The sequence below is a fragment of the Dipodomys merriami genome, unplaced genomic scaffold (genome assembly GCF_024711535.1).
Source record: "Dipodomys merriami isolate MVZ:Mamm:240054 unplaced genomic scaffold, mDipMer1.0.p SCAF_10, whole genome shotgun sequence".
Lineage (NCBI taxonomy): Eukaryota > Metazoa > Chordata > Mammalia > Rodentia > Heteromyidae > Dipodomys > Dipodomys merriami.
The window spans coordinates 1,374,256-1,391,261 of record NW_027202271.1 but is presented as its reverse complement, the minus strand read 5'-3'; the positions used below and the strand labels follow the sequence as shown (position 1 = coordinate 1,391,261).

The following is a 17,006-nucleotide window of genomic DNA, read 5'->3' as shown; positions in this document are numbered from 1 at the left end:
AGTTTCAAGATGACTCAGACTTTTAATTTATCACTTAGTTTTTATAAGCAACAGTTATTTCTCTGGAAATGCTATTTTTAAATAGTTGCTATCTAGTTATTAACAATATTCCCAATATTGATTTTAGTCTTTTATTTCTCTGGACATATCATTTTTATTCCACATATGTTGAATTTCATGTGCCCGTGAACTGTAATCTTTAAATCTTTTAATCCCTGGTGTTTTTCTTGATCTATTAATAATTACAAGAAGTGAGTTCCATGATAATTATAAGTATCAACTTTTACAATTATATTAACTGAAGGGGGACATAAGCTGCAATATTAATACACAAATACACAAATACACAACTTTGAATGCATTTAATGCAAATTGTGTTATGAGAACCTGAGGGACAGGAAGTCCTACCTAATGCTGACATCACCTCTATGCATCCCAAGCAGCTGTGGGCCGGCTTGGGGGGCCAGCCACCAGATATAGAGAGGGGGAGGTTCCATGGAGGAGATAGCAGAGACACTGCAAGAGACATAAGATGTACCTCCCGGAGCAGATCAGTGCCCAGGCTCTCCTCAAACCCAAGCCACCTGAGGGAAGACCCAGGCCAGTGCGGAGCCTAGAGGCTCAAGGAGATCGAAGAGGCCTGCGGAGAGGTAGAGAGGCCTGTGAAGCGCAGAGAGGCCCGTGGAGAGCTGAGAGGTGAGCCTTGTAGGAAGGAGGGAAAAAAACTTGCCCCCTTGGAGGTTGCAGCTGCTCCTAGTAATGAGGTTACAACCAAGGGCAGAATTGCAGACCAACTAATAAAACTCCTTTGTAACATTTAACCAACCAGTGCCTCTGTAGATTTTCTACCTCACAGGTTATTACAGTGCCAGAAGCTTATTTTCTTAAAAGTAGCTAAACACAGTTGAAAAACAGGCAATGAAGACCAGGTATACAAAAATAAGTAAGTAAAACTAAAACTAGTATGGGAGTACCTGGATAATTCTCGCAGTTTGCAGTAGTGAAACTTTTTTTTCTTTATGCTGGTACTGGGCTTCAACTCCGGGCCTCATGCTCTCCCTTAACTTTTTCCACCCAAGGCTGGTACTCTACCACTTTAGCAATGCCTCCACTTCCAGCCTTTTGGTGGTTAATTGGAAATAAGAGTCTCAGGAACTTTCCTGCCCAGTCTGGCTTTCAACCATGATCCTCATCAATAGCTTCTGGATAGCTAGGACTAAATACATGAGCTAGTTGTGCCTGGCAACAATAGTAAGACTTTCAAGTACATTTGCTGGCTGTCCATACCCCTTGCAGAGTTACCATTCCACACTTTCAACAACACCATGATAGTTCTGACAGTTCCTAGAGAAAGGACCTTGTGGAAAAGGGAATAGCCCACATATTTCTGCATTTGACCAACACCATGCATATGCAGCTGGGCTTACATATAACCAGAATTAGTCAGATGAAACATGTCACTCAACTGGTTTTCTAAAATAAGGTTCAGGACAATGACAATAAAGAAACCATGGAGGAATGAAAGCTATATTTGCATATTTTTTCAAAAGTAATGGGAAAATTCTTTTCAGATATGCCAGAAACAAAGATAGGACAAAACTTCCCTCTCTCTACCTCCCCCCTCTTTCTCTTCTCCCCCTCCCCCCTCCCTCTGGGTACAAGTTCTGGGCTTGAAATCAGAGACTCATACTTTCACTTAGCTTTTTCACTCAAGGCTAGCCATCTACCAAATCTATTCTTTTTTTTTTGGGGGGGGGGTCGGTCATGGGGCTTGAACTCTGGGCCTGAGCACTGTCCCTTGGCTCTTCAGCTCATGGCTAGCACTCAACCACTTGAGCCACAGCACCACTTTCGGTTTTCTGGCGAGGGGAGGGGGGGGGGGATTAGAGATAAGTGTTTCACAGACTTTCCTGCTGGGGCTGGCTTTGAACCGTGATCCTCAGATCTCAGCCTCCTGAGTAGCTAGGATTGAACCGTGATCCTCAGATCTCAGCCTCCTGAGTAGCTAGGATTACAGATGTGAGCCACCGGCGTCCAGCACTACCAAATCTATTCTGGATTTAGTGATTACTTGGAAATAAGAGTTTCATGGCTTTGAAACATGATCCTCAGATCTCAGCCTCCAGAATAGTTGGGAACACAAGTATAAGCCACCAGCACCTGGCTCTTCTTACTTGTTCAGAGGCCCTGGTTAGCCTCAATTGTCTCCTCTCAACCTCTACCTCAGCCTCCATTCCCATGCCACCATACTAAGGCCAGTTCTGTACTATACCCGAGAACTGTGTCTAGTTTTAGAATTACATCCGACATTTTATTTTGTAGAAGATTGATAGGATCTTTTGGAAATTTGGTGAAAAGCAAAGGGATTTAAAGCATACCTTCAGAAGCCAAGTGCTGGTAATTCATAGTTGTAATCCTAGCTACTTAAACTAGCTACTTAGATTAAAGCTTAGATTAAGGATTATCTTTTCAAAGCTAGCTTGAGCAGACAAATCCTAAAACCCTTATCTCCAAGTAATCAGTAAAAAAAAAAAAAAAAAAAAAGGCCGGAACTAAAGGGTTGCCTGTGATTCAACCCTGTAATCCTAGCTATTCAGGTGACTGAGATCTGAGGATCTAAATTCAAACCACCCTAAGCAAGAAACTACTCAACATTCTTATCTCCAATAAACCACCCAAAAGCAGCAGGTAAAGGTGTGGCTCAAGAGCTAGAGTGTCAGCCTGGAGTGAAAAAGTCAAGCAGGAACACGAAGCCCTGAGGTCACGCCCCAGTACTGGGGCGAGGGGGAGGGTGGGGGGGACAAACAACAACAACAAAAATCCATCTGCCCACTACCAGAGAACTTATCATTGTTGAAATTAAAATCCAAAAGAAAGAAGGCAAACAGAATTAGGCAAATATCAGAATAGATAGCTGAGAATTTTTCAAAATCAATTAAAGACCGTAATAAAACCATAAACACAGGGAAGTGAAAGACCTATAGGTCAGCTGCACTCTTAAAACCTAATGTAAATTAAAATACAATGCAAACAACCAAAGCAGCAGAGTGTGAAAGATTTGCAAAGGTGGCCAAAACAGGATATGAGAGCAACTCCCCACCATCTCTTCTAGGATTCAATAAACATCTCTATTATTTCTCATTCTTTTCCAGATTTAAAGGTGAATAAAGTGCTATTTTGGGGGGGGGGGGGGTCTGGTCGTGGGGCCTGAACTCTAGGCCTGAACTCCGTTAGCTCTTCAGCTCAAGGCTAGCACTCTACCACTTGAGCCATAGCACCACTTCCAGCTTTTTTCTTTTTGCTTATGTAGTGCTGAGGAATCGAACCCAGGGCCTCATGCATGCAAGGCAAGCGCTCTACCACTGAGCCACCTTCCCAGCCCGATTGGCTAAATTTTTACCAACACTGTGACTTAAGTTAGAGACTTAATTAACTCCCAAGACTGAGTCTAACATTTTCTTTTAGTAAGAAATCTCCAAATGGGGGAGGGGGGAAGGTAATTGTTGAGGTGGGAGGGAAGAAATGGTAGGGGAAAAACAAAGGAGGAGGCAACAATGCTCGATAGGAAATGTACTCATTCATTACCTTGCTCATGTAACTGTAGCCCTCTGTACAGTATTTTTACAATAAAAAAAGTGCAAAAAAAAGGGAGGTCTAATAAACCACAATAATGCTAAGATGGAAAAAAAATCTCAAAATGAAATAATCACAAAATAACACTCATGGCCTGAGGATGAGGGTAAGGCCTCTGGGGTAGAGAAAGCACCTGGCTAACAGGTGCAAGGCCGTAGGTTTCCTTGGCCAGCACTACAACAAAACTAGCTACTCTGGATCCAAATTGAGACAATTTGCAAATGACAGATTTTGCATAATTAGGTAATTATCTTACCACACAAAACATGCACTCTGTCAAGTTTCTGAAATACTATGTTACCATTTTTCATGAGTGCTGCTTCTAAATTTTCTTCATCTTATTTGGCCAACACTTTTCACTAGAGTTTACAGTGGAATTAAGATAAAAAAAAAAAAATTCACTGTGATTCTGGATTGTTTTCATTTCCAGACTGTATCTCATTTCTTTCAAGTAGTCAGATCAACTATTTAAATGATAACACACCGTTTACAATCCCTTTTTTTAATCCCTTTTTCATTTACTATATAAGTACAATATTAAGCTTTAGTAACTTTCATATTAGTGGCTCATTATAACTTCTGTGCCTATATAATATCCCAACAACACAAAAATGTAAAGTTTATCTGATGTAGTCCCTATTGTTCAGATTATACCACATTTATGTTTTCACATATTAATTTCTGTAGATTCTTTGGTTATGACTTTAATATAAACTCCTAAACAGAACAATTAATTCACAAACCATGAACTCTGCTTGACAGTCTGAGTCAATTTCCAAAGGAGCTATACTAATTAGTACCACCTCAGTGAATTTTTTAAAGAATCTTTTAACATATATATTAATACATGAATGTTCAGTTTAATCTTAAAATGTATTATGATCAGAACATTAAAAGCATTATTTTGATGCAGCTTTTCTTTCTCCATCCATTCCTCCCAGCTGGTCCACATTAGCAGCAACCCAGTACATATCAGCTATCTCTATTCTAATTAAACTCTATGTATTTCTACATACATAGAGGTTTGTCATTGCATGCTATAAACATTTAATACTATAAACATTTGATCATTTGTACTACATAATACATCTGTACTATAACAATATCACCATAAAAATACCTCCTGGTCTGTGGCACATTTCTGATTTATTCTGTCTCTCTGTGTGTGTGTGTGTGTGTGTGTGTGTGTGTGTGTGTGTGTGTGTGTGTGTGTGTGTGTGTGTGTGTGTGTGTGTGTGTGTGTGTATACACATATATATGTGTGTGTGTGTGTGTGTGTGTGTGTGTGTGTGTGTGTGTGTGTGTGTGTGTATACACATATATGTGTCTGTAATGGTGCTTGAAATCAGAGAGCTCCTGTTTGACTTTTTCACTCCCAAGACAAACATTTTCTTCGAGTAAAAAAGTAAGACTCACAGTCTACCACTTGAGCCATGGCTCCACTTCCAGGTTTTGCTGATTAACTGGAGACTTGCCTGCTTGGGCTTGTTTTGTGCTGCGATCCTCATAACTCAGCATCCTGTGTGCTAGGATTACAGGTGTAAGCAACTGGTAGCCAACTGATTCATTCTTTTTAATGACTCCTAAACTTGCCCTCTGTAGATAAACAATAAATTCATATTTTCTCCAGCATTCTCCTACTGGTGGACCTATACTGCCTTTCAGGTTTTCTGCACTACTAACAAATGCTTGTATAAAAACTCTTACGTGCAGAATGTGTTTCTATGGGCTGGATTCCAAAGAAAGGGATGGCTAAGTCAACCAGTATATATATATTTAATTTTAACAGATGTTGTCAAATCACTTTCCAAAAAGTCTCTACTAATCCACACTTTGCCCAGCAAAATATTAAAATAACTTTTCCCTAAGGTCTCTGTCAATAAAACTTTATTGCTCCTCTCCTCCACCCCCCCACCCCCGCATCCCTCCTCCAGCTCTGCCTTCTCTCAACCCTCCTCCCCTCTCCTGTGACACTCATTTGCATTTTTCCACTAGTGTCTTTTTTCTGTTATTAGACACTAAGAAGCCCTCTTCATACCCTTGCTGTTCCTCTCCTCTATCCACACCAACCAAGCAGCATCATACAAGATTTTAACTCTAGCCTTTTATTCGTTAAAAACATTTTTACCAAACCCATTTGTGTGTGTGTGTGTGTGTGTGTGTGTGTGTGTGTGTGTGTGTGTGTGTGTGTGTGCCAACAATGTGGCTTGAACTCAGAATTCATACTCTTGTTTGGCTTTTTCCACTCAAGACTAGCACTCTACCATTTGAGCCACAACTCCACATAAGATTCTCTCTGACTTTTCTGTCCTAGTCGGCTTCAAACCATGATCTTCAGATTTTAGCCTCCCATAGTTACATGCAATTTTTATTAACTCTTCCCACATGGAATTTGTTTTTTGTGGATAAGATAGGAAAGTCAGGAACCTGTGACTCATGACTATAGTTGTAGCTACAGAGAAAGCTGAGATCAGAGGATTAGGGTTCAAAGCCAGCGTAGACAGGAAAGTCCTGAAACTCTTGTCTCCAATTAAATATTCAAAAGCCAAAAATGGAGCTAAGGCTTAAGTGATAAGAGTGCTAGACTTGAGCAAAGAAAAAGAGAAAAGAAAACTCAGGGATAGTGTCCAGGCCCTAAGTTCAAGCCCCAAGACTAGCACAGAAAAAAGAAAAGAAGAAAAGGATCATGGTAGTCATCAAAAAGATCCTGGTAAGTTGGTAAGTTGTAGATGGAAAAAGGTGTCACTGAGATCTGACTGTTCTTTATTATTACCGAAAACATAAAACGCCACACTGAAGTTGAAAATTAATTTTACCAACACAACAATACATGTGGAATAAGCAATAAAGAAGAAAGCTTATAAATGTCAAATTCACTTGAAAATGCTGCCTTTTCAACCACGGAAGGCAGACACCATTCACTGAACAAAACTATCTCAACCCATTATCAGATGTCTGCTATCAAGATACTATTCACACATCAATGACATAAGTTTCTCCTCTTTGTGTTGTTTTTGTTAGTTGCACCAAGAGGCACTGTGACTCAAGCCTGATTGGCAGATCGTGAGCTTCATCAATATAGACATCTGTTCTTACACAGGTACTTCAGTATTCACATTCGCCAGAAATAATCTAAAGCTTTTCAAAATAAAAATGTCACCACATACGTGCTGAGGGCCTGTGCCCTCTCAGGAGGGTGGCACCGTGTCTTCTCTTCAGTGTGGGGGGCCATGTGCTTGCTCTGACAGGCAGCATGTGGCAGATGGACCATTTTCTAGGCCTTATGAAATGGGCAGTGTCTCCTCCCTGTCTGGTAGAGCACGTTTGCCTTCAATAAAAATACTGACTATGGGGGGCTGGGAAGTTGGCTCAGTGGTAGAGCACTTGCCTTGCATGCCTGAGGCCCTGGGTTCGATTCCTCAGCACCACATAAGCAAAAAAGAAAAAAGCCGGAAGTGGTGCTGTGGCTCAAGTGGTAGAGCGCTAGCCTTGAGCTGAAGAGCTGAGGGACAGCACCCAGGCCCAGAGTTCAGGCCCCACAACCGGACCCCCCCCCAAAAAAAAAAAAAATACTGAGTATGGATGGGCCCTGGTGGCTCACACCTGTAATCAAAGCTACTCAGGAGGTTGAGATCTGAGGATCACAGTTTGAAGCTATATCTACAGGAAAGTCCTTGAGACTCATCTCCAAGTAAGCACACACACACACCACACACACCGCAGAAGTGGAGCTGTGTCTGAAGAGGTAAAATACGAACCTTGAGCAAGAAGCTAAAGAACAGCATCCAGGCCATGAGTTCAATCCCCAGGACCAGCTAAAAACAATTCAATAATTAATTAAATACACATTATGCTTTCAGGTATACACATACCATTTTCAGGATCACTCAGCATCACTAAAAAGTTTTACATAACAATATGTTCAATAATTAAATCAAAGAGCTTGTACTATAATTCCTTTTTTTTTTTTTTTGTCAGTCATGGGGCTTGAACTCTAGGCCTAAGCACTGTCCTTCAGCTCTTCAGCTCAAGGTTAGCTAGGCCTGAGCACTGTCCCTCAGCTCTTCAGCTCAAGGTTAGCGTTCTACCACTTAAGCCACAGTGCCACTTCCAGTTTTCTGGTGATTTATTGGAGATAAGAGTTTCATGGCTTTTCCTGGCTGGCCTGGCTTTGAACCACAATCCTCAGATCTCAGGCTCCTGAGTATTGAGGAATGTTTTTAAATTACAAAGGGTGAAGCTTTTCAAATGTAAATACAAAGGTAACCTGCAGTTTCATAAACAAAACATACATGGTTACAAAAAAAAGAAAAAAACACTACTTAATTTCTAATAAAGATACTAAGTTTGATTCACGCTTTTGACCATTAATGCACCTGGCAGTACATGCAAAGTCACAGATTCCAAACTTCCCTGGAGTTGATTCATCCTGCTTTAAAAGCTTAAATTCTAAAATTAGAATTATGAAGTGATAGAAAACATCACAATCTGAATTCTTGTTACACATAACCACATGGCTTGTAAGGCCAAATTCCTAATTTACAGCTGGGAAAATCACCTTTGAAGATAGCTAAACCTGGATCAGCGTCACTTAATGTAAAACCAGATGCAGACTTCAAATTACATGTGACATCTCTTGCCGCTTGGATAAAGAGGAATTTGCAAGCTCAAAGACAATAAATCCATCTAGTCCTGTCTAAATGTAATCACCTATTGCTTTTCTAAAATTTCCAAATAAGTTAGACAGAAAGATGATATACGCTTTCACTTAAGAATTATTAGAAATCTTAAATTACTCACTTTAATCTATGTAATGTCCTTTTCAATAATCAAAATATGAATAAAGGGAGGAAGGGTGAGTACAGTTATCATTTCAATGTATATCATGTAAAAACTGAACTACTTACTTGGGGATAGGAAAAGGAGGAGAAAAATGGGAGAAAAGAAAAAATGAAAATATTCTAGATCTGGAAACATTATCTATCATCCCCAAAACACAAGAAAACTCACCAGACTTTTTAGGAGAACAAGTCTTTTCATGCAATCTCTTAACTTTTTCCCAAACAAATGGTCAGAAGTGAACAGGGACAAGCTTCATTATACAAAGATATTTCTTTTTTTTTTTTTTTTTTTGGGGGGGGGGTCCTGTTGTGGGACCTGAACTCTGGGCCTGGGCGCTGTCCCTCAGCTCCTCAGCTAAAGGCTAGCACTCTACCACTTGAGCCACAGCACCACTTCTGGCTTTTTTCTTTTTGCTTATGTGGTGCTGAGGAATCGAACCCAGGGCCTCATGCATGCAAGGCAAGCGTTCTACCACTGAGCTACCTTCCCAGCCCCCAAGGTATTTCTTAAGTTGTTTATTTAATCCATTACTGAATTCCCTAACATAAGGGAAGAAACCAAATGTAAGTTAACAGATGTCTGCAAGAATAAAATCTCTTTACATAATTGGCTCTTAGAAGTTTGGAGCTTGTGGAAAGCCCAATTAAAATTTTACCTGGCATGTATATACTATTTTGTTTGCCTTTTGAAGCCACATAAGATTCTAGCTCACAGACACAGAACCTCCAGTTTCTTTCTCAAACATTCATGTACAAATCCAAAATTACACTATAAAAATGTTATTAAAACTCAGTAAGAATAACAAAAAACATTCACCATAGAGCACTAATTTTTGGGAATCCCTGGGAGATATAAAATTTACCCAAGATAAATGAAAAATAACATTTAAATTAATTACTCAGACACAGAAGGCTCCCCGTAGTATTCTAATGTAAGAGTTCTTACGTTACAATGGAATTCATCCTGAAATACCATGAACTCTGTAAGCTGAGTACATAATGGCATGTTTTTTTAAAAAGAACATTATATCAAACACAGTAATTACTGTACTCTTTAGAAACAGTATGTCTAATGTTCAAAAATCAACCTCATGCCTTTTATAGGCACCTGTTCCTGGAACTTTAAGAAATACTACACAGTGGCATCTCACATCCAGAAGCATCGAGACCTCATACTGAGTCAAGCACTGGTGGCTCACACCTGTAATCTTGGCTGTTAGGAGACCGAGATCTGAGAATGGAGGTTCAAAGCTAGCCCAGGCAAAAGTCTGTGAGACTGAGACCCTTATCTCCAGTTAACCAGCAGTTAACCAGACTTGAGCAAAAAGCCGTAAGAGTGCAGAGCTATGAGTTTACTTCTAGTAGTAGCATTAAAAAAAAAATCCTCATATTCATTTGTGTTCCTAACAGTAAATACCATTATTCTCTCACTGCTAAATAGAATGCAAAACAAGCAGACTTCACTGAAGTGCAATTCAAGTTTATAATACTATCAAAAGTCAATAAGCAAAAAAAAAAAAAAGTCTCCCCCCCCAAAAAAAAATTGCCCAGAATATTTAAGGATGAGTGAAAAGTTTTCTCACTTATAGACACATTTGGAAAATTTTTATTTTCAACTTCAAAGCCTTTTGTATAATATAATTTCCTTGACTTAGGAAATTAAGTAGAGAATGACTCCAAATTGCATATGTCCTTAAAACATGAATAGCCATCCAGGGAATTAAATGAATGTGTCCAAAGAGTGAGCTCTCCATCTTCTCTTCCCTCTACTGTGCCCTGCTACTACCAGGCAACATTAAAAGAGTAATACATGTGCCTCAAGACTCACTTCACACAAGAATGAAAAGCTGAACCTTGACAAGAAATCAACAAAGAAAAAAAAAATGTACCTTCAGATACGTTCATACGAATTATTAGCTCTTGTCCCAAGACATCTGTCTGTTATTATGTCAACTGTTAATTTTACCAATCCAACACTCTTTCCCCAACCTCTGGCCATAAACACAGGCCATAATTCAAGACAACCTGAATAACCCAACCTAGTCCTAACAATTATCTTAGAGACAGGAAACTGACTAAAGTTTCATCAGACTTTTGTGGGATATTCCAAACTAGAGAGCGAAGACACTACAGTTCTCTCTACTTGCATAACTCTTCTGTCTGAGGCTGTGATCTGACTTGCCTTATTTTACTTCTGGGGGCATGCAAGTTTAGTGGTACTTGAGAAATTTTGCCAGAGCTAGTCCCTGGAATGTTCTTCCTCTTGACACTTGCATGGTTGGCTATGTCTTAAGATCCAGATCTCAACTCTCAACTAAGCCCTTCTGCACAATAGCTTTCCTAAAGCAGAAAATTAATTGTTGTCACATTATTCTATCTTAATTTTTCTACATAGCACTCATCTATCAATAGTTGTCTTTTCAATGCTCATTGCTATATCTACAATGGGACCATACTGAGTATGAAGTCATCCCATAATGTCTTGAATAAACAAATGTAAACTGTAAAGAAATGAGTCCAAAGCCAAAAGGAGCAAGGTTTTAGGGAGAAAGTCTGAAAGAAGCATTAAGGAAAGAAGCAGAGAAAAAAGGTCACCGGCTTCAGGCATCTGTGTGTCTAAATCAAACTGGATTGAACAATGAAATGTGCAAATGAGATGTCTACTACTAAGGAGGCTAAGATCAGAGAATCACAATTCAAAGCTAGCACAAGGAGAAAAGTCCGTGAGACTTATTCAGTTAATTTTGGTGGTTAATTGGAGATCGGAGTCTCATGGACTTTCCAGCTTGGACTGGCTTTGAACCAATCTTCAGATCTCAGCCTCCTGAGTAGCTAGGATTACAGGCATGAGCACTTGTGCCTTACCTGGGAATGAGAATGTTTGAAGTTCTGACTACCATTTCTTAGAGCCTGAGAGAGAGAGAGAGAGAGAGAGAGAGAGAGAGAGTAGTGGAGGTATGGCTCAAGTGGTAAAGCATCAGCCTTAAAAGAAAAAGCCAAGTGAGAGCTCAAGGCCCTGAATTCAAGCCCCAGTACACACACACACACACACACACACACACACACACACACACACACACACACACACACACACACACACACACACACACACACACACACACACACACACACACACACACACACACTCTCTCTCTCTCTCTCTCTCTCTCTCTCTCTCTCTCTCTCTCTCTCTCTCTCTCTCTCTCTCTCTCTCTCTCTCTCTCTCTCTCTCTCAGGCTCTAAGAAATGGTAGTCAGAACTTCAAACATTCTCATTCCCAGGTAAGGCACAAGTGCTCATGCCTGTAATCCTAGCTACTCAGGAGGCTGAGATCTGAAGATTGGTTCAAAGCCAGTCCAAGCTGGAAAGTCCATGAGACTCCGATCTCCAATTAACCACCAAAAAAGCTCAAAGTGGAGCTGCGGCTCAAGTGGAAGAGTACTAGCTAGCCTTGAGCACAGAAGCTCAGGGGCAGTGCTCATACCCTGAATTTAAGCCCCAGGACTGCCACAAAAAAAAAATCTCATTTCCTTGGATCTGATCTCTTAGGGATTGCTTTTCATACTCAGATTAGAAGAAAGATACAAGAAATATTCGGAGATTGTGATGTGCTTGTTCTTGAACTTGCCCTGAGCAAAAGGAGGGAATTCCCTTAATTTCCACAAACAATCCTGAAAGTTGGAATGAGGTCTGTTTTTAATGAGGTCTCTTTCTAGGAGTCAGAAATAGGAAGGCTCAATGCCTGAACAAAACTAGATCTGTAAAGTAAGGATTAAAGAGTTAGTGCTGAATAGGGGGTCAATAGTAGCCAATACAAGTGTTTGCATACACTCCTAGTTTGAGAATGAAAAAGAAAAAAAAAAACATACTGTAATATGATAAGGACAGCTTGAACAAAATAAGGACCCAAATAATTCTTTCCTCAAATAAACCTTAGAGAATATCGGTACTAGTTTCATAAGGCAAGAGGGAAACAGTACGAATCTCTAAAAGTTCTCTCATCACTCATTTGTTTTGCAAAAATAAAGTGCATTGGGCTACTTCTACACCAAAATCTTATGACATTTTATACCTTAAATTCTGATTTTGTTGGGAATGGGATGGTAAAGAATTCCAAGGCAGAAGAAAGCGCACTGGACTAATTCATGTTTCTAATTCAAAACTCTACTCTGAACTCTTCCATTAGATTACAGTGTTATCATAGATGTCACCTCCTCTCTGTTTATTTTCCTTGTTCAATAAATTAATAAGTCAGTTTCCTTGGTCAATGAATTAACAAGTAAAGATCTCTCAAGCTGAGACGCTTTTTTCTGATTAAGGTCTCATTTCTCATTCATTTCTAATTAGAAGTGATATTTGCTTGGTAACTGAAATATTTCTGTAGATGATTTCCAGTTGAAAATCTGGGTGAGCCAAATCCTTAAGAACCCTTCCAAGACACATGAGGCTTTTCCCTACAAAACTTCACTCTCACCAAAACTTTTCCTGTAGTTGTAAATGTAAATAGCATGATGTTATAACTTCTGAAATAATTTGTGAACTTAATTTAATTTTTCGTTAAACCCAAATTCATTATTAAAAAGCTGCAGTATACCTACAGAAGCAGCCCCTGGTGCTTGGACTGAGGAATGGAAAATGACAGAAACTGAATCACTTCAGAATTCAATTAAAGACAAGCTTCCTAACCACTGGCTTAGATGAGGAAGAAGACTGAAGTCAAAGCACTTGAACTCAAGTCACAACCAGAAATGGAAATCTCTGAAGAGCATGAGAGAGGCAACCTCCCCAAGACAAGAGGACAGGACTGGGAGAAACTAATCCAGAGGTCACATAGCTTCTCTTTGAGATTACTGATGTATGTAAAATAATCAATATAAGTCAAAAACAGGCTGATGACAGGGAGAAACAGGAGAGAAAATCATTGCCAAGCCATTGGGAGCCTCAGACGAACAGATTTTGGCAAAGCTGACCCAAAATCATATGGGATGACTCTGGATAAAATGCCATGACTTTTGCCAGCTGTATTATGACCTGGAGCTGGTTCTTCTCAAAATTATTAATAATGAAAAATACTTACACAGGATACACATGATTGCCAGGAAAAAAAATGCACTTCTTTGAAACAGTTTTTAAAACAACAAACCACCCACAGAAACCACATGGGCACAAGATGAAATGATTCTGGTCTCTGACTTGTGGAGCACTTAAGTACTCCCAAAGAGAAAGATGCAGCATCAGGCTCTTTTGCTAAGATGAGTGAGTGGACCATCTCTGAAAATACCTAATTTACAGTTACCAAGAGATCAGGATAAACATACTTCTAATGGCCTGAGTTTCAAGAGAAATAATTTCCTCCAAAGAGAACTTTACCATTTTAAGAGACAACTTACTTAAGAAAATGTTTCTTTTTCTCCAAGTAAAGATCTAGGTAAAGATTCAAATTTGGCTCTCAAAAATAAATTAAATCTTCCTCAATGTGCTTAACATTACAATATTAATGCTTTATATTCTACACCTATTGGAATTTCCATTTTAATATCAAACTCCCTGGTATCAGCATCAGCATTATTAATACATTAGTATTATTCAATTTGTACCCTATATGAGATACCTAACTTTAGATAAATCTGAAAAGAAGAAAAAATAAAAACAGGGGAAGGAATACTGTCCAGGAGACCAGCAAAAAGAGAAGGCAGGAAGTGGGTAGCAGGTGGTTCTCTGGAATTATAACCCAGGCCAGTTTCATTGAACAAGCAGAGAAGCAGAAAGGAAGTCCTCAGAAAAGAAGAACCACGCATAATCCAGCAAGTAACAGTGCCTTGGATAATAGGCAGAGTTTACATAAAAACTCATTTACATATAGCCTGGCATTACAGCAATCCCTGTACTTCCAACTAGGGAGATAACCTGTTTAAAGGCAGCCCACGAAAAGTTAGTAAGACCTTATCTCAAAAAAAAAAAAAATGCAGAAGGTAGATCTAAAATATATCCAGACATGATAAATTATACAGGACTCTAGGCATTCACATACTGTGTGATCAAAGGAGGATACTTTAGGAGAGGAACACAAAGGCACAATGTCTATGCACCTCTGATCATATAAAGTAATATCTATCAAAATGAAATCAAAAGGGTCCAGCTCAAGTGGCAAAGCCCTTGCCTAGCTCTGGATTCAAGCTGAAGTACTATCAGAAAATAATAATTTACATATAAAAATATCAGACAGGTATAGATATATTAACAGACTATATAAGGCTACCTTGATCTTCATCCTCACAGAAAGGCCATTCACTCCTTACGTAAGTGAGAAGGTCTTTTTCCAAAGGCCCACATGCTAGGAGGTAAGAAAGAAACAACACAGCAGCAGGCACAATCTCCCCATGTGTCTACACACATATTCTTCACCATACCTTCAATCTCCTGACACAAGCCATACAAATGGAGGGTTTCCCCTCTACTCTGGCGCCATGTGAGATGCTGACTTTCCCTCAGACACGATGGGAAAGTTCAGTCTGTCAGGCCTGTAACCTTAAAGAACACATATAAATTCCAGAAGAAACAGAGGCGGGGATGGAAAAATGCATGTTTCCACAAGAAACCATTCTAAATTGAACACAGCTATAGTTCTCATCCCTCTGAGATATTACTGGTAGTATTTGTTACCAATTGCCTGAATCCTAAAAAGACCGAGCAGTTGGAACCATCTAAATATTAATTTTAACTCTTATAAACAATAGTTCCAACACAAGGAAAAAGACAAAAATGTCAAAGATAGAAAAGCTGGATTATCAGGTTATCAAGAGGAATACACACTGAAGAAAGACTAGACTTCCTACATAAAATGCTACAGGCTCTCCATAAATATACAGAGGATCTCCAAACATCAAACATTTTGTACATCAAAAATCATGCTATGATAACTAGCTGCTAAGCACAATGATCTATTATGGGTACAGAAATAATAAAGGTCCAGTTGTTTTTTTTTTTAAGAAAGCTAATGGCAATAAAGGGATATGTCCAAAATATAGGCAACTACTGATAGTTTATGGTACATAGTCTCAGACCAGAAATTTAGTTTGGGAAATTTGGTTTGGTTTTGGTTTTTGCAGTGCTAGAAACCTGAACTCAGAACCTCGTGCATGCTAAGCAAGTGCTCCATAATTGGGCTCTCCTGGAATATACATTTTATGCAAAGACAATGTCAGATAGAAGAGACTTTTTATAAACTAGGTAAGATAAAGTACAAATTAGAGTAAAAGATGAATAAACAAAATATGTCAAATGATTACCTTCAAATACTAGACAACAACACAAAATACAATTCCTGGAAATGTTGCCAGACATTTAACACAGCTAATCAACCTCCTTCCTTGCCTCCATGAAAAGAACTCAGGCAGGACTCCAATATATTAAAAGTGATAGGAAAGTTTATTAGGAAAGAAAGACAGCAGAGAAAGAGATGACATTAACAGAGAAAATTAACCAGTTTAATAATAGCCCAGATGTCCTACAAACGGAGGGCAGAAAATATGGTACACAATGGAATTTTACTCATCCACTAATGGAATAATATATCATTTGCAGAAGAACGGATGGACCTAGAACAAATCATGTTAAGTGAAGTAAGCCAGGCTGAGAAAGACAAATGGGCACCTATTTTTCTCTTATACATGGAAGCTAAATCTAAATACAATTAGGAACAACATAGGTTCGATGCATTTACAAACAGACTAGAGACTCCTCTCAACAACTAAAGTACTGTTCATCAAAACAAATACTAGGAAATGGAAACATGTTTTTCTGGGGGAAGGACAAGAGGCGGGGCACAGGTTTAGAGAGAGGAAAGGAGAGCTATGCAGGTACTGTATCCCATGCACACTATGTAAAATATGAACTACATAACTTGTGGGTAGGGATGGGAAGGGGAAATGGGGGAGAATGAAGAAAGAGTTGACATTGTCATAACTTCACTTATGGAGTTGTAACCCCTACAACTACAAAATAATGACAATTTTAAAAGGAGAGAAAATTAGTGAAGATCTAGGTGACAGTAAAGTCTTCAACTATTAAAATATCCAACAGCATCAATAGGAAGGCTGCAGTAAAGACTTTCACAATCTTTCTGCTCCATAAAACAAGAGCAATGGTGGTCAAAAAATAAGAAATAAAAAAAATCAAAACTTTTTTGTTCTGAACTCCATGAATGAATCAAAGACTTAGAGTACTCCAGGCAGCTTTGTCACCTGTCCTAGGTCTTGCCTCCCTCCCTCAAGGATCTTAACAAGCTCAAACCAACAGGCCCAAAACTGTGGTGCAATCCAGGAAGGGGCTTGGAGGGAGGGGGAGTGACCCTCCTCCAAAGCACCATACACAGAACACTATGGACCCATCCATAGTTCCCAGGAAGCCAGGGAAATGTCACTCCCTAGCTAATCTTTATTTGATCTGATTCAAAGTTTACCCAGTGCCAGGAACCTTTTCTCCAGAGGAGATCTGCCAATCACAAAATAAAGAGGGCCTATTGTTTCTTGT

The 17,006-nt window shown here is 39.3% G+C and overlaps 1 protein-coding gene across 5 annotated transcripts in view; it reads right to left on the bottom strand.

Annotated features, from left to right (window-relative positions):
* The window catches only part of Ccdc91 (coiled-coil domain containing 91), a 200,792-nt gene that overhangs the window by 179,786 nt on the left and 4,000 nt on the right, over positions 1-17,006 (bottom strand). Inside the window, exon 1 of one of the 5 annotated variants that reach the window (XM_070038115.1) lies at positions 7,392-7,443. The exons of the other annotated variants lie outside the window; for them this stretch is intronic. Within the exon in view, the coding sequence (XP_069894216.1) occupies positions 7,392-7,427 (36 nt within the window). The 5' untranslated portion in view covers positions 7,428-7,443. Of the gene's footprint in view, positions 1-7,391; positions 7,444-17,006 lie in introns of those variants that run through there. 5 annotated transcript variants of the gene reach the window in all.